This window comes from Tachypleus tridentatus, chromosome 11, assembly GCF_004210375.1.
Source record: "Tachypleus tridentatus isolate NWPU-2018 chromosome 11, ASM421037v1, whole genome shotgun sequence".
In the NCBI taxonomy this organism is placed as follows: Eukaryota; Metazoa; Arthropoda; class Merostomata; order Xiphosura; family Limulidae; genus Tachypleus; species Tachypleus tridentatus.
In genome coordinates, this window is record NC_134835.1 from 71,846,621 (window position 1) to 71,865,788 (window position 19,168).

The 19,168-nt window shown below is 33.9% G+C and overlaps 1 protein-coding gene across 2 annotated transcripts in view; it reads left to right on the forward strand.

Annotated features, from left to right (window-relative positions):
• Positions 1–19,168, forward strand: part of LOC143232432 (uncharacterized) — a 56,841-nt gene that overhangs the window by 25,198 nt on the left and 12,475 nt on the right. For both annotated transcript variants that reach the window (XM_076467887.1, XM_076467886.1), the window contains exons 7-12: positions 1,670–1,831; positions 2,626–2,931; positions 5,380–5,418; positions 8,688–8,778; positions 10,002–10,153; positions 11,606–11,709. In XM_076467887.1, the coding sequence (XP_076324002.1) occupies positions 1,670–1,831; positions 2,626–2,931; positions 5,380–5,418; positions 8,688–8,778; positions 10,002–10,153; positions 11,606–11,709 (854 nt within the window). The remainder of the gene's footprint in view (positions 1–1,669; positions 1,832–2,625; positions 2,932–5,379; positions 5,419–8,687; positions 8,779–10,001; positions 10,154–11,605; positions 11,710–19,168) is intronic.

The following is a 19,168-nucleotide window of genomic DNA, read 5'->3' on the forward strand; positions in this document are numbered from 1 at the left end:
TTACTTCCTTTTCTTTACAAAATGACCATACGGCCATGTTTTTGTGAGATCACATTTCATCTTGTGCAGTTTTTTTATAAACTTGTTTTACGTCTATGACTTTACCTTGCGCGTTTCAACAAATTAAGATCAAATGGCGTATTGCGTATCTTAACAGGTATGTGTTTGAAGGTAATGGTTGTAACACTCATAAACCAAGAACTAGGGGATGAAATAGTTTAAAACTGCACATTAGTTTTAAACATGCTATGTAACTTGTGCAAATAAAGCATCTTATTCTCATAAGAGATATTTGTGCGAATTTGTACTTTTGAAAATTCGAAAATGTTTCATTCCGATGTTTTTATATGAGAAACAATTGGAAATACATTTTATATAATACTTTAATTATTCATCTTTTGTCTACTTACATCTTCACATTTTAAGAAACCTTTTAAATTCAAATTGGATATTTGTTTAGATTTGGATTCAAGTGATTTCGCTGTGTTTGCAATCACTGGCATACAATAACAGTTAATTTTGACTATACAAGAATCATAAGCAAGTAGGCTATTTTTCGTTTTAAGTTTTGACCTGAAGATCTTATCTACATACAGCACCGTGCAAAATTGTTAAGACAAGAGAATATTTCGCCATTCTTTCCATTTTACGTGACTAATTCTTCCACGCCATTACAGAATGTAAATTTCAACATTATACTAATGCTTTACTGATTCCTGTTAACAACTGAATGAGCCAAGGTGAGAATAGTTATCATTCTTTAGAATTCCCATACACTTGTTCTAATGGTATGTCACAAGGGTTCGGCTTTAATGAACATACTGATCAAACTTGGGATCTGAAAACACTATCGTGGCAGTGTCTTAATATATAGTGTTTTTTGTCAAGATTTATTTGTGGAGTGCTACTAAAGTTATTTGTTCTATCGTATACCGGTACCATATGCTAACTTATTTCTATATAGTTACGTTTCGTTTTCATGCCACGGTCCAAAAAGCATAGAGAATTGTCAGTAGAGCATAGAGTTCCCATAAACAAATTTCTGCAGACTTCAAATAGTCCTCAGACATTGTCAAGTACACTCTAGCTCGTGAGACCAAGAAAATAGGAAAGGAAAAGGCCTCGGGAGGTATGAGTGTTGTATCAGAGGAAAATTAGTTTTTTGTGTAGTTAGAATAGTTCTTACTAAAAAGGATTTATTTGGTTATTTGGAAGTTTTTGTTTAAAAAACTTAAATCTTAAATCAAAGTAATTGTTTTATATAATACCACTGTCCCCACAAGCTCATTGTCACAGTAGATTCTGTTATGTGATAAAAATAATCTGTCCTGGATTGAGATAAAACCTGTCGTTAAAGAAAAGTGAAAAATTAATCTCACTAGAGCTTCTTCTTAATTGGCTTTTATAATTCTAAATGAACTGGAACACTTAACAGGAACTCCTAAATATTGTGTGTGTGTTTCTTATAGCAAAGCCACATTGAGCTATCTTCTGTGTCCAGCGGGTGACCCTAAATATTTATCATTATGAAAACTGTGTATAACAAGAACAAATTATGTTTTCTTAAATTAAAATAAAAGTTAGGAATATTATATTATGTAATGCTATATCATATTATATTACTTGAAAATAAATAAATAAATGCTTGAAATAATCCTTGTTTTTACAGAAACTTTAGCACTTGCGCAACTGAAAAAGGATGAAACGGATCCTAATAATATTAAAGATATTCCAAACGGTAAATGGAATTCAACTGTCTGTACGACAGAGTATCAATTAGATGAACAAGTACATTGGGCGTCTTATTCTCTTCTAAGAGGGGCTGTTGACGGTAAGAAGGCATGCTCTTAACATATGACTTTCATCCAGTGATAGTGATAAACTTTTTCTAGCAAATTTCCATAAAGATATAACGAATATATCTGTCCCATTCGCTAGTAAATGTTCATACAGTGATTGTAAAATTGTCTTTCTCTGGCAAATGTTCATTTCACGTATAAGCATGTTCTTTTTTAAGCTTACTAGTAAAAATAGTTATAAGCATGTTCTTTCTTAAGCTTACTAGTAAAAATAGTTATAAGCATGTTCTTTCTTAAGCTTACTAGTAAAAATAGTTATAAGCATATTCTTTTTTAAGCTTACTAGTAAAAATATTTTAGCATGTTCTTTTTTTAGCTTTCTTGTAAAATAGTTATAAGCATGTTCTTTCTTATGCTTACTAGAAATAGTTATACCGGAAGTATGAGATAACTATCTGTTTAAACTGATGTATGTGAATTTTCTCACAGGGAAAGTAAACAGCATTTGCGCTGTAGCCCAATCTTCTTTAAAGAAATAATATGAAAATGCTTAAGCATGTATTTGATACCAAACATTTACGACTTATATTTAAATATAGTATACATGAAATATAGATCAAAGATATTGGCATGGTATAAAATAATGTCATGATTGAATCAAAAACGTGAATACTTGATAACAAATTCACGCGAATATATTATATCTTAGATGAGTAGTTTTATTGGATATTTCTTCAGTAATTTATTTTATGATATTATTATTCTTATTTATTTTTACTCTCTGCTGTTTCTCTCAAAATGAATTATTTAACATTCATATGTTTAGGTCTAATTATCGGTTCTCTGCTGAAGGATAGGAGTGACCTTAGAAGTGGGCTGAAGCTAAGTCAGTTAATCAGAGCATATTATAGCTACACTGGGTTACCCAGCTCTAACGAATACAACTTCTGCGAAAGAGGTGATGTACTTCAATCACTCACCATTAACCTAGAGGAAGAAACTGAGAACTATGCATTAATGTTTAGCAAATTACAACGTATCGTGACAGATAAAAGCAAGATTTCTGAGAAAATATCGAAGAGCATAAGTTCATTTAATTATAAGATAAATGACATCGTTGAATCTGGAAATGGTAAGTATAGTTATTAATTTTTTATGATTTTTTTTGCATTAATGGAGTATTTAATGATCAAAAAATAAAACTATTTACAAATTCAAAACAGACACAGAAAATTATGAGTGATTCACCAAACGTTATTCAGATTTTGTTTATAGAATTATATTTTTATATTGTTGCTTTTTTATTTTAATAATCTCATGCACAGCTAAGTAATGTATAACAAATTGTCTTAGGGAGATTACTTGTTTCTGTACAGGGGCACTGAAATATTTATATTAGTTTTTAAAGATACATTACATGGCCAAAGGTATGTGGACATCACTTCTAATTAGTGGGTTCCACTATTTCAGCCATGCCCATTGCTAACAGTTGCGTAAACTCAAGCATACAGCCATGCAATCACCATAGACGGGTCGTACTGAAAAGCTCAGTGACTTTCAACATGGTACTATCACAGGACGCCACCTTTCCAACAAATCAGTTCGTCAAATTTCTGCCCTGCTAGAGCTGCCCTTGTCAACTGTAAGTACTGTTGTTGTGAAGTGGAAACGTCTAAGAGCAACAACAGCTCAGCCACAAAGCGATAAGACACACAAGCTCACAGAACGGGAAGCGTCGAGTGCTGAAGCGCGTAGCGCGTAAGAATCGTCTGTCCACAGTTGCAACACTCATTATCGAGTTCCAAACTGCCTCAGAAAACAGCGTCAGCAGGAAAACTGTTCGTCGGGAGTTTTATGAAATGGTTTTCAATGGCTGAGGCCGCACACAGGTCTAAGATCACCATGCGCAATGCCAATCGTCGGCTGGAGTAGTGTAAAGCACACTGTCATTTGACTCTGGAGCAGTAGAAGTGCGTTCTATGGAGTGATGAATCCCGCTTCACTATCTGGCAGTCTGACGGACGAATCTGGGTTTTACGGATACCAGAATAACGCTACCTGTCTGAATGCATAACAAACACATATGGGTGTGATTGTCGAGTGTCCACATACTTTTGATCATGTAGTGTAGCTTTCAGAATTTTGTTCTGTAATTAAGTAAACTCTTTTTTATTTTTGTGTGTAATAACGTTCAGAATAATCGTTTTAGTAGTTTAAACGAGAGCTTTACAGCTGACTGCAGTTAAATGATACATTTCTGTAATTTTATTTAAAAAAAAAATTCGCGTAGGTCCCGCACATTCACAGGGATTTGGTATGTTATATTAAAACGATTATCTAGTTTCACATCGCTATTACAGTCCACGTCACTTCATCCGTTAATACACGATCTGCAACTGTGTATACCAATTTAGGTTCCCTGTTTTGCGCGACGTTACTATCGACAAAAATATTACATTCCACATTTTTAAGTTGTAGTTTGAGTAGTTTTAGATAAAATTCAACTAACAATAATAATACAATATCAATAGTCCTGCCCCCTAACTTTTGTTACAAAAGTCTATATCCCATGAACATCCCTTCTTTCTTCATATTTTCCCCAAGAAATTTCAGTTTGAGGATGAAGGCCTAACAATGTCCTTTTCTACAGTCCAAACACTCACAGAATTGATCGGTATATCTTCTTATGGAATAGCATAAATTCTGTTTCATTCCTAGACGCTTGAAGAATAGAAACACGCAGCACGTTCAGCTTTTCCAGATGGATATCCTTCTTTATGTGGTGTACTGTTGCCTGAGAAACGAGGACCAATTTTGTCACTGGCATTTCTGTTCATGGATTCTTAACATTTACAAGATACCAAACTTTGCTGGCCATGGCTGGTGCCTCAAGTTGGTTCATATGTTTTTGTTTTCATTGTCATGAACACATTTTTATGAATTGAACGTAAGAAAATTTAGAATTGGAAATCGAAAAACAAAACATCTATTACATGCCCTTCCCAACAGCAACCAGTTTCCATTTGTATCACACTGCCTACGAAACGACGTACAATGTATAAATGTGGTTCTGATATATACAATTTCACTACGACTTAATATCGGTTGTAGTTGTCACCTGGCTTATTGATTTGCATAATCAGAGTCGTTTTAATATAACGTAATCATTCCTCTGTATATCAGCTCAACTTGATACGTTTTAGAAAGGTGCAAGATATAATTAAAACCTACGCTAACAAAAAAAAAATTACAAAAAAAAAACTTAAGGTAATATATCATTGGTATTGTTATGTTTGTCAGTCAATAATGGAAGGTACGTCATCTCATTTCTGTACTTTAAAAATATATCTTCAGTGACAACTCCACTTTTTTTCTTTTCATCTTTCAACTGATTTTGGCTGAAAAAATTATTTCTGTGTTTTGATAATATCTTAACTCCGTATGAGGACAATAGTTCTCTAACTTAGTAGTTTAACTTAGCAATTGTGTAAACAAAATTAAAGAATACCAATATTTTTGTAATAAATACTTATAACTTTCTGAACTTGTATTTTAATAAAAATATTTCTAATATTTTTAGATATCGAATGTCAAAAGGCAAATTTTGTCACTCAGAAACGTAAGTATATTTAGCCATATATGTAAAACTAAGATTTTATACACATCAAAACAACTATTACTTTAGGTCAGAGAAATATGGTTTCTTTAAAAGCAGAAGTTTAACATAAAATATTTTAAATAACAGAATATGTTGTTGTTTTTCGAAATTTGAAAATGTTTGTTGAAATAAGAAGGGATAAAATTCTTCACCTATTTCTTAATCCAGAAACAGACCAGTAGTTTTGCAAGTTCTATAATTGTCACATATCTACTTAAATGTATTTCTTTTATTTATTCTTTTTCCACACGTTTATTGTTTGTCTGTTTTTGAATTTCGCGCAAAGGCACACAAGGACTATCTGCGCTAGCCATCCCTAGTTTAGCAGTGAAAGTCTAGAAGGAAGTAATCTAATCGTCACCGTCCACTGTCACCTCTTGTGATACTATTTTACCAAATACCAAAAAATTGTAGGACTGACCATCAAATGTAACGCCCCCACGGCTGAAAGGGCGAGTATATTTGGTGTAACGGGTATTCGAACCTGCGACCCTGAGATTACACTCGAGTGCCCTATCCACCTGGCCTTCACACGTTAAACACATTTGACGTCATCTTCATGTCTAAGCCTTATATCATAATATTTCTGCCGTCTATGCTCTTTACAATTTACAATTCCGTTAACAATTTATAATCAAAGTGGAATCAGTGTCTTGGTTATGTTGAACATGAGTAAAATTCACCAGACATCATGAATATAATACCTGTGGTATGTATTCATGTAAGATATTAAATATCGTTCTTCAACTGTTCTTTACAGTCAAACAAATGGATCAGACAATTTATTTGTTTGTTCGTTAGAAGTAAACATCACATAGTTTTACATGTATTTCTCTCTCTTTGTAAGGATATGATCTTTATAATTTTTTTAGTTACAAATAAGTCGTTGCTGTTTTGTTGATTTTTTTTTTTCACTTTCCCTCAAAACATATTTCTGTGGTTAAGGCGCTCCATTTGCAATCTGTTGGTCGCGAATTCAGATCTCTCTCACCGAACATGCTCATGCTTTCAGACGTGGAAGAGTTATACTGAGATGAGTTAATTCTATTATTCGTTGTATAAGAGTAATGTAAGAATTAGTGGTAGATGGTGGTGACCAGCTGCCTTCCCTCTAGTCTTACACTGCTAATTAGGGACGGCTAGCGCAGATACTCTTCATGTAGATTTGCGCGAAATTCCAACCAAACCTAATACGATAGAAACAGTTCTTTCTTATGAGCATTCTTGGTGTGTATTTTCAAGCATAATATACTGTGATTCACCTATGGTCACGGAGTGTACTTTGTAATAACGAATGATACCTCTTCCTTTTTCAAATATCTCATTGCCAAAAACAATAACAAAAAGAACGAGTTGTTTTTTCTGTAAAACAATTGAATTAAATTGTCTAAGAAACTATTTTTACTTCAAAAATATTATGTTTTTATTTTAGTTTTTGTTATTAACTGTTACTGAATGTTAAAATAATTATTTTTTGTGTTTATTTTTAATTCTACTTTTGAGAAATATGAAACATGCACTATATGGCCAAGAGTATGTGGGCACACCTTCTAATTAGTGGGTTCGGCTATTTCAGCCACACCCATTGCTAATAGGTGCATAACATCAAGCATACAGCCATGCAATCACCATAGACAAACATTAGCAGTAGAATGGGTCGTACTGAAGAGCTCAGTGACTTTTAACGTGGCACTGTCATAGGATGCCATTTTTCCAAGTCAGTTCGTCAAATTCTGCCATGCTAGACCTACTCCGATCACCTGTGAGTGCTGTTGTTGTGAAGTGAAAATGTTTAGAAGCAACAACAACTCAGCCACGAAGCTGTAAGCCACACAAGCTCGCTGAACGGGACCGTCGAGTGCTGAATCGCGTAGCGCGTAACAATCATCTGTCCACAGTTGCAACACTCACTACCGAGTTCCAAACTGCCTCAGGAAACAACATCAGCAGAAAAACTGTTTGTCGGAAGCTTTATGAAATGGTGTTCCATAGCGAAGGCTGCACACAAGCCTAAGATCACCATGCGCAATGCCAATCGTCGGCTAGAATGATGTAAAGCACACCGTCATTGGACTCTGGAACAATGGAAACGCGTCCTCTGAAGCGATAAATCACGCTTCACTATCTGGCAGTCTGACAGACGAATCTGGGTTTGGCGGATGCCAGGAGAATGCTACCTGCCTGAATGCATTGTGCCAACTGTAAAGTTTTGCAGAAGAAAAATAATGGTTTGGAGCTGTTTTTCATGGTTCAGGCTAGGCTCTTTAGTTCTAATAAAGAGAAATCTTAATGCAATTGCATACAATGACATTCTAGATATTTGTGTGCTTCCTTTATTGTTTTAGCACGATAATGCCACTGTGCACTAAGTGAGGTCCATAAATACATGGTTTGCCGAAGTTGGTGTGGAAGAACTTGACTGGCCTGCATAAAGCCCTGACATCAACCCCATCAAACACCTTTAGAATGAATTGGAACGCAGACTGCGAGCCAGGCCTTCTCGCCCAACCTCATTAATGTTCTTGTGGCTGAATAGGAGCGAATCCTCACAACCATGTTCCAAAATCAGTGAAAAGCCTTTTCAAAAGAGTAGAAGCTGTTATAGCGGCAAAGGGGGAACAAACTCCATATTAATACCCATGGTTTTGGAATGAGATGTTCAACAAGCCCATATGGGTGTGATGGTCGGGTGTTCACATACTTTTCACCATGTAGTATAAATCCGAAGGGGTTTTATCATCACATTTTTTGTGTTTTTGTTTTAGTCGCCTCATAAATGCGTCAATTCCATTCTTCATTCTATCACAATTTTAAACAATTAAATAATAATAGGTGGTTCTTGACGTTACGCAATGAGATATTTGTGTCGTGCTCACTACAAGTATCGAAACTTAATTTTAAAGTGTAAGCCCTCATGTTTACCAGTAATTTACTGAGGGGCGGAGGAGAGCCAAGGTTATTTAGAAAATGCTTTTAATCTGTACTGAGGTGTTAACCTACAATAGTTCTTTTGTTGTTGTTGTTTTAAGATGGTAATCAAATATGAAATAGTTATACACTTTTTTTTTACTTTATGGCACGAAATATTCTGTGCGAGTATGTGGAAGGAACCATTTTGTTTTAAACTGAAAAACAAATCTTTCTTATGAAACAATTCGTTTTTATTACTGAACTTATTGTATAATACAAAGTTGTCGCTAACCTAATAATAATTTTGAAAATCCTTTCAGTTCCTATATGTGAAACCCCTCATGACGTGTTTGTCATCATGGATACAAGAACCACTGGGGAAAGTTTAAAGAGTCAGCAAAAAATTATTAGGTAATGTATAAAGCTTTTTTCCCCTAAATTTTATGCAGATAATTAATAATAAAACTTAGTAGCATAATGCAATGTATGTCCTCTCCAATAAACGCAAGAGGTCTCGAAACACAGAAATTATTACAGTCGTCTTATAAAAAATAACTTAATTGTTGTAACTATTTGTATTTCTTCATATTTGGTTTCCGAGTAGCTACATTTGTGTTTTACTATTTTAAGGTTCTTGTAAAACATTTTTTGCAATACTTTGATATTTTTAAACGAAGAACTGACACCTGATTGAGAGTCAGTAAACCATTCTTTCCATACTGTCAGAACCATATGATTGTAAATGTTGAGTACGTTCTGTGAAGACAAAGTATCACTGCCTTCAGTGCAGATGTAACAAGCCAACTTATCCAAAATGATATATATTTAAGACAAATAACATCTCAAATTATTTAACTACAAATACCAGGAGGTGAATCTGTCAATCATTTCAAAGGTTAAGATGAGAACTGTGTAAAGCATAATTACTGTAAATAACTGCAGTTCCTAGTGACATGCTAAATATTTATGATAAAATCACAAAAAACTTTAGCTGTTTCTTCAAACATCTCTCTTGATAAGTCACTTAGGTTTCAGGGACATGTAAAAATAACATTTTAAACTATCACACATCACTGCCTCAGTAGTTTTTATTTCAATACCAGAAAACTTTATATGAAGTATGAAAATATTAATATTAAGAAGTTAACTCCTGAAACTGACTGGGATTTTAAATCAACAGTTGGTTTTCATGCTCCTTCAAGTAACAGTTTTTCATTTTTCTTCTGAAAAATATGTTAGAAAGAACTGTAGAATATAAACTAGAAAGGTTTTGGTTTTTCTTTCAGACAGGCTCTAATTCCTCTCCTTTAAAATTGATGATACGATTTTTCAAAACGTTAGGGAAAATAAACGTGAGAGAGCCAATGAAAAATTTGGGAACGCACATCCCACGCCAGCACCACCTAGTGGCGGCTTTAGTTTTCTCATTAAGCTGGTTATTTACGGGGTTTTTTTTTCATTTCTTCATGAATACTTAGATCCCATTCTACAATTTAGAACTGTTTTGAAAAGTTAGAGAGAGTAACAAGTGGTTATTAGCGTTACCTAACAAATATAACATGTAGAAACTGTTTTACTTTAGACAGTAATAAGTGTTTAAAGTTTATGAAATACTTTTCGTTCATTGCATCCAGTTTATTGGCCAACAATATGGATATGAGGCAGTACGGCGACAGCATGAGCGTTTTTGCGTATGGAACTCAAAATGAAGAACTATATTCAATCGCCTATAATACCACGTCACAAGGGTGCGCCACATGTTATCCATCGTGGATTCATCCTTCAAGTAGGTATTTTCCAACTAATCTGTTTCACTGGATATGAATACAGAGTGACACATTAAACACGAGATTAATAACATTAGTACGTTTAGAGAATATCTGATTTACAAAATTTACATAATTTTTATTCGTTAAGCGTGTCTCTGTATTTCCTTATAACAAAGTTACATCGGGCTATCTGCTGAGTCCACCGACGGGAATCAAACCCCTTATTTTAGCGTTGTAAATTCGTAGTCTTACCGCTGTACTAGCGGAGGATTATTCGTCAAGAAATGGAAGTTGATACAAATAAGTCAAATTGACTCTACACTGCTTATTAAAGAAAAAGACACCATAGTTTTCTACAACAGCCTATCGTTTCTTTATTAGTATTTAAAATGTCTATTTCACTGTGAAAGAAATATATTATCATACCGTTGTTTTAATACTAACACTATAAGACACATAAATTAATAGCAACCTCAAGCTCTGTAGAGTTTGAGAGATATCATTTGTTAATAGACCTCTCAAGAACAACTTTTGAGAAGAAATATTTCTTGTATTGCAACCTCAAAATACTCAGAAAGAGACAAACTGCACTGATCAAAAATGTTGACATACAAAGGGGTATTCACGGTTTATGATAACAACAGGGTGATGAGTGCCTTTAAAACTTAGTTGAATGGATGGCGACTTCCTATTGGACAAACAAAAGTGTAAAAGGCGGCGTTTCGAAAATCTTTCCTCTTTCGTCTTCAGGTGCTGAAAACGAAAGGCAGAAGACGTTCAATACGTCGTTCTCTACACTTGTGTTTCTAGAACAGGCAATTGTTCATTCAACTTCGTCTAATCGTAAATACTCTGCCTAAACCTTTGTTTTACGGCCTTTTATTTACAACAAATGGTGTTATACGTAATGTCCTTGTTATGAACAGCACCGTTGTTTCTACTGATGGACGTTTTCTCCCAGAATATTAAAGTAAATATTGTTCTTCTTTTGTCATGCTTTCGTGGACCCTTTTCAGCAATCCACTTCGCACAAATCGTGAAAATGTCTGTAAGTTGTGTTTTATGAATTTCTCTTTGTACGTGCATCCTTTAAAGGGAATGGCATGTTGACTTGAAAAGTGTTTATTTATCCAAACCTCCGATATTCTATACTTTACACTATTTTTTAATTGAGAAAAACCACGAAAATTCTGGGTCGGAAAAATATAGAATGCAATTCTTCCACAATAATCCAATTTTGGGCGCCTCCTGCACATGCAAGTTACTATATTTCTTCTCAAATTGTAACAAGATTAAGGTCTTATGATCTCCTATAGCCACAAGCAACAAGGACGGCCAGGAACAAGAAGTCTGGATATGCAAACTGTTACGATATGCACACGTCCCTCTGTTTGACCTTCACACTTAACAAGCTTACGTAAACAGAACAATAACGTGTGAGACTTCCATTGTTTTTTTCTTTTTTACAGATTCTTTCCCCAGAGATGATGAAGTGGAGTTATTTAAAGGACTAAACAAAACCATTGCAAAATTTGAATTCGAAAAAAGATTAGCTCCAGGTGTGCCAGGAAAGGTATGATTCTGTTCACAGATTGTTTATAAACTAACGTTAATTATTTATTTTTCTTGTATAGAATCGAACACTGGATTTTACTAACGTATAGAGTGAGAAGACTGGCAATGGTCTAAAACCATTATTATTCTATAAGCTAAAAGCTGTTTATAAATTTTATATCAAATTGCAAGTTATGATTCAAGATTTAGTATTATACATTAATTAATTTCTTAATTTAAAGTAAGTATTAAGTGTTGAATGTACCACTAGTTTAAATTAGATGTCTGTGTTGAAAAATATAAAGTCTATAGTTCTGTACGAACAAGGAACTCAAATTACCGATATTGAAAAGCTGTAACATAAAATAATAACCTCCTGTCTTTTCTATTTGCTGAGATTTTGCTCACGTACTGAATCAAACTCAGTGGTCCCACTCGCCTCTTTCTGATTTTGGAAATGCTCTCTTATATATACTTACGTCTGTTTATGACATGAGAATTACTAATCAAAACCTCAGAATGTTCCCTAATAGCTTGTTCAGCTATTTTCTTGTGTCACATTGTCATCTCCTTTGAAAACAACACTTTAAAAAGGTGGGTGGGTTGAGTCTTTAGTCTGCTCATAGTCTAATATTTTTTGAAAGTCTAATGCGGTTTAGTTACTAAGCTTCTTAATTTATAGTGGAGTTCTATGGTATCGGTATAGCTATTTATAATTTTTGGGGTTATTTCAAATGTATATGTAAAACTTTAAAAAATCATATTCGTTTCACATCTTCACATGCGAAATTTGAAAAGGCTTAGCAGCCTACGGCAAACGAGTACAAAAATTGTCTGAACTAGAAGATAAATCGTTTGCTACACTTATTTATTTATCATTCCGTGTTTTAACAAAAGTACGTTTAAAAACTCATTCGTAACTAGAAATAATGTATATACGCATATAATGTATTATAATTGAAATGTGAATGGAATTATACAACATACTATTACTGTTCTACTGAAACAAGTCAATATAGGTTGGTTTCTAAAGGTGTGTTTTATATTCTTGATGCGGTAACATGAGTGCACGTGCACTGTAACTTCAATGATATTAACCTGCAATGATTGAAAGCTTGCTTCTCCCTTTCTTTCTTTAAATATAATCACAAAGCTATACAATGGGCTATCTGTGCTTTGCCAACTGCAGGTATCAAACCAGTTTTGTAGCGGTATAAGTCCACAAACTTGAAGCATGGCTGAAAGGTCATTATAGTAAGAGTAATGAATGTATATAACGTATAATGTTATGACATTTAAGACATTCGGACTAAAAATTTGTGTTTTTGAGCTACAATTTGTAGTTATTTTATAACGAAAATTTCATAATTTACCAATTTCTATGATGGTCACGAGATCGTCGAATTTACCTAGTACGAACAAAAATTCCGGTTCGATAGTAAAAATAACAGATAAAATATAGAATTGTTTATTTACAAGACATTTGATCATTATCTAAAGGTTTTAATGTGTGTGTGTGTGTTTTTTATAGCAAAGCCACAAAGGGCTATCTGCTCAGCCCGCCGAGGGGAATCGAACCCCTGATTTTAGCGTTCTAAATCCGCTAAAGGTTTTAAAGATTTCACTTGTGAAATTTGAAATTTTGCTGATGCACAAAAGTATTTTTAATCTTGAAAGCAAAATTAAATTACGAGAAAATATTTAATTAAAAATTAATAATTAATTATAAACCAAATATTTTGTGTACAAAAGCCTTGTAATTATTTACCAATAACCTGCAAAATTTTGTAAGCTTATGGTATAATATGAAAAATTATAGTATAATTACTCTTATGCATACTTTCGTGATTACGAACGAGGTGGATTCCAGCAGAAAAGTCCCCCGCTGGTACAGAGGTGAGTCTTCGGATTTGTACCACTAAAATAAGGGGTTTGATTCCCCTACGTGGACTCAGCAGATAGCCCGATATGGCTTTGCTGTATGAAAACACACACACACACGCCTCCAGCAGAAATTGTCTTTGGTCATAGATTCCACACGTTTTGGGGATATTCTATCTATCAAACGAAATTTAAACTAGTCAGAACCTATGGAGAATCTGTTAAGGGTTAGGAGCAGAGTTCTTTAAACCACAACGTCGCAACTCCCATAACCTTTTGCTGTCTGCAGCTTGTTGTGGGAAGGTAGTTACCCGTAATTGGTATATATAAAATAACCCTAAAGCAGAAATGAAACAGTCTACATTTCTACAACTGTAGAAGTCCCAACTTCCACCATCTTAAATATTATAAGATGTACAACAAGAAAAATTGCCCCACCAAACAGGCAAAATTATTTTTGTAGCAGAAATAAATCACCTATATCTATAGTCTATTAGACTCCGAACCTCCACTCTTTCTTTTGATAATTATTACAAAGTGATTCTTAAAGGAACTGTTGACCCTCACCTCAGGAGTTCTGTAATAATTACTTACTCCAATCCTCCTTTCTTTATCTTGAAAACATTTGTTCAAGTATAATCCAAGTGACCTGAGACAAGCTCTGCTACCTCACGTTCATCCTGTAACTAGAAGTCGCTACTATGGTAGCTGGTTTAGGCTTAGTTCTGTACAAAGTTCTCGATAGATTACAATCTGTTCAAAAAATTCTGCGCAATACGTGTGCAGTGGTATTGTCATCCTGATGCACAAACTTATTGTCAAGCCTTACCTTAGAATATGAGAGTCTTCCCTTATCTGTTCTCCAAACAAATGATGAATACAAATCCTACCACTAGCTTTTAAAAGTTAGGAACAAGACTCATCTGTAAAGATAACAAGATACTAATGTCCTAACTGTAAGTTGATTTGCTGTCTTGCCCAAATAACTCAGTGACGCCAGTTAATTCCAGTTAATATCGGTTTGCAGATAGCCTTTCTTGCAGAATAATCGTCTTTGGTGAGTCTCATATTCACTGTTCTTTTATACCGTACAGTAAATGTGTTCATGTGATTCCTGTCATAAGGTGTTGCAATATTTATTTTGATATTAACGTGTTAACCTTGTCAAAACACAGTCATCTCAGGTATTACGTTTTCAGCATCTATCAGTACACTTTGATGGAACAAAGTTTCCTATAATCAGATAACGTTTAAGAATGCTGGATGCTTATGCTGTCCGTTTGCTTCGTACCATTTCTGGACAGTAGAACAAGTTGACACCCTATAACTCCTGGCACGTGACTACACCAACTACACAAAAATTGTTCAAAGAAAATGTTGATCTGTTCCGAAAAATATATACCAAAAGCTAACCCTTTTATATAAGACATGTGTGTTTGAATAAACAAATGCTCAAAACAATTTACACAGACCAAACTAGTAGCTCATGTTTGTTCATCATAACTATTCCATACATGTAAACAAAAACATCATTATAGAACAGTGTACAAACATTTTCTCCAAAACTGTAAATGCATATAATTAAAATATCAAGAAGTTTCTCTCATCATTTGTTTTTATTCTGGATTTTTTTATCGTCGGTAGCGATTTAGCAGCTTTAAAGCTCCTCTTCACTCATCCAATCTTATAATATTATATCTACAGGAAGTGATTAAAGCATTGACTTTTTAATATTAACTTTCAATCCTAAGGTATGTGTACTAGTAACTCATATCAGTATATATATAAACTATGTGTCTGTCATTAGAAATGTTCGGCACCAAGTAGTTTCCGCCATATTGAGAGCTGGCCCGGCGTGACCAGGTGGGTTAAGGCGTTCAACTCGTAACCTGAGGATTACGGATTCGAATCCTTGTTGCAGCAAACATGCTTGCCTTTTCAGCCGTGGGAGCGTTATAATGTTACGGTCAATCCCACAATTCGTTGGTAAAAGAGTAGCCCGAGAGTTGGCGGTGGGTGGTAATGACTAGCTGCCTTCCCTCTAGTCTTACACTGCTAAATTAGGGACGGCTATTGTAGATAGCCCTCGAGTAGCTTTGCGCAAAATTTAAAATTGTTAATGCCGAGTCTGCAATACGGTTAAAACATGTTTTATGTTGTCTTTACTTTGTTGTTTATTTGGTTTAGCACAAATGTCTACAGTGGAATGCTTGTGCTGTGCTTACCTCAGGGATCAAATCCCAAATTCTCTGGCAATAAGTCCAGAATGTTACCACTGAGTGGCTGACAGGTAACCATAAGTAACAGTTTGATCCTTTTCATGAAATACTGGTGTACATAAGATGTTAACATCAACTTCTAGGTCACTTATGGTTACCGTTTTTTTATTCTGATGTCAACAGGTTGCGAAGACTTTCTGATTTTCATTTACTTATTGTTTGTCAGTAATACCGTAGCTGTTGTAAACACTAAAGCGCTATTTTTCTTAAAATAACAGTGCTTTCTTGTTTGTACTTTTATGTTTAGTCGATGTTCTATTTGCTTAATTTTCTTATGAGCAGAGATTCACACGAACTAGAGACTTCATAAACAGGGTTGTTGTTTTTTGTGATATCAGTAGAGTCTAACTATCTCTATTTCGGTTGAATGTTGTTATTCTCTATTAATAATTTTAGAAACGTATATGATTCTGTAGGCTTACCTAATGGTAATAAGGTGAGATAGCTTTCTAATAGCTCTGAAACTTGTTTTTAGATACGTTTTGGTACAAATTTTTGTCGCTCATTGTAAAGAAGTTTTGTTGTTAAACATAAAATTGCATAACAGGTGATTTCTGGCGTTAAAATCCCAAATATTTGCTACTAGGCCCTTAGGTAGCAAAGTGATACGATAATTATGATGGGAAATGATGTTTACGTTGACAATTTTTAGTGCAAAGCTATATCAGGGCAGTCTGTGTTCTGTCCACTGCAAAGAATCAAACCCGAAATTTTGGCATTATGTAACGTGTTTATGGACACCCGTAATCTTAGTCTTTGGGCTTGCCTTTACATTTACTACAATTAATTTTATTTAGATTTCGGCAATCTGCTGTTGCGAGTGCACACGAGCCACCAACTCGAGAAAGTTTACGTGTAGAATTTATAAGTCATAAAGAGACAATTGAATACAAGTTAAATAACTTGTGTATTTATACACTGTTAAAGAGTTAATTTATGTCAAACTCTCAAGGTTAACCTTAAAGCATTGAATTATTTATTTTCAGAGTTTACATGCTCAATAATATATTCTATTATGTTCGATAACAAAGACACATCATTAGTTATCACAATCTGTATAACTGTATTAAGAATCCTTCTAAGACAACTTTCAGTAGTTCCACCATAAGCACTATCAAATCAGTCATTTCATTAGAACAGGTGGTATTCTTCACTTTTCTCTCTTTATACATTATTGAACGTTAACTGCAACTCTGTTAGACTAGATCAGAAATAACATACTTATACTGCAGTGAACTTCTTAAAGAGTTTGAATTACTTAAATCTTTTTCTGGAGTCAGATCAGGTCTTTAAAGTAACTTAACAAGTGTGGAGAAGTCGATGTTTGAAGTTGTAAATATGAAATTATATACACAATTTTCGGTGTTTTATCGATTACTCAAGAAGTGTAGCAGGCCTTCTTTCAAAAGTAATTCTTTTAATTCGATTGGTACGTGTAGGATCTTCCAGCAACAAGTAGACTATTCCATCGAACTATAACCAAATGATACTTTATAATTGGTTCTTAAAATAACTTATTTTTGTCCCTTATATAACATATTTGACGAAATCATCTAGACAATTAACTTAGGACGTATGTAACTACAATCTATTCACTAAGGGTATTTCACCCTTGTCTCTTATTACCGTCCAATTAACTGCTTTCTTGTGACATCAGTTCATTTTGTCATGTGTTTTATCTAACTGTTGGGGTTTTCCCAACATACCACGTCTGTCTGACGTCAAAATTGGTATCTCTGAATTCTTGCACTTCCGTCGTCACGACTCAAATGTCCTGAGCGACGAGCCAACATTTTGTCACAGTATGACTTTTTAAACGTTAATATACTCTTCGAACACTATTTTTTAGGTAAATATATAGACATATATTAGTATTTATGGTTCACTATAATAATACGTAATAAATTACACGCGTAATCTGTAAGTATACATGTTTGTGCTTAATTATCGCTATGGTTAATCTAAGTTCCAATGAGCCTCTATTTTTGTGAACCATAACGAAGTTCTTCCACATTATTAACACGTTCAACAAATCACAGTAACATTAGCACAAAATTTAATTTTAGAGCACCTTTTTTTCAATATTTTTCTGAAGTTATGTCCCAGACTCTCCCTAAGCACTGGCATGCTTTACACACTATTTTATATTGTCTGACTAATACAAAATTGCTTTCTCCATCTCTGAATAGGATACATGGAGTTAACGTGTTTTAAACACGTTTCGTTCATTTTATTTAATAAAAGTACATGGTACATTCGTGTTGTATATCTATCAAGTGCAAAGGGGGAATAAGATAGTTTCTATTGCATTTGTTTCTACTTAAATCATTAATAGTTGTTTTATGAATTCAAAACAGTTGATTACTGTAGAGTCAAACAAGGTTTCTGACTCTGTTCATTTAATATTTGTTTCATGGTTTCGATTCAGTTTTATCGATATGCTAACGATTTCGAAGGTCAGTATTTTTATTGAAACATTGAAATTATATTGAAGCCACGAAGTTAGGTTTTTAGTGTTGGTTTTTGATATTTTTGTGGTTTAAGAGGAATTCCTCACGATTATATCTTTATCAACCAAGACAGTTATTCTCCTAGGTTGTAAATGAATGATGTATGTAAAAAAATAATGAGGCTTATTCTTCTTGATGTTATGTATAGTAGTAGTATTTAGTAAGTTGGTTGAATATGAGGGACGTTAGGCTAAGTAGGTGTCTGTAACTTGTCGACGGTAAATCCGAAAACAAAATATACGAATAATACTCATTTAACTTGTTTTAAAAAATATATATTTTAAAACTAGGTAAACGTATTTACAACAATTTATTTACACTACAGATATTCATAGGCATATCACAAACACTACATAGTTCTTTCTTGTTGTCAAAAGTCTATTTAGACCTATACGATTGTCTTATGATTTCAGTTAACAAACAAAACTATTTTTCTATATTACTATAGCCAAACTATACAATCATAGTTCACTCATGTTTCATCCACTTCCCACGGTGGTACCCTATACTTCTAAAATCATCTGCTCCTTTAATGTATTTGGGTCTACTTCCAATCACTGTCCACTAAGTCCACACACTTAGGTTCAATTACTATTACTTACAACTGTCTTTGACGAAATAAATGTCTTCTTATATCTTTCAATGGTCTCACTCCAACAATACAGCGAAATTTCAATCATATGTGAAACATAAAAATTTTATTAACCTTCGTATTTCGTTCAACAAAACTAAGTGGAAGTGCTTCATATTAGCAAACAGTTAATATTTTCTGTATACACCTTTTACTTTAATAGCTGCAGACAATATT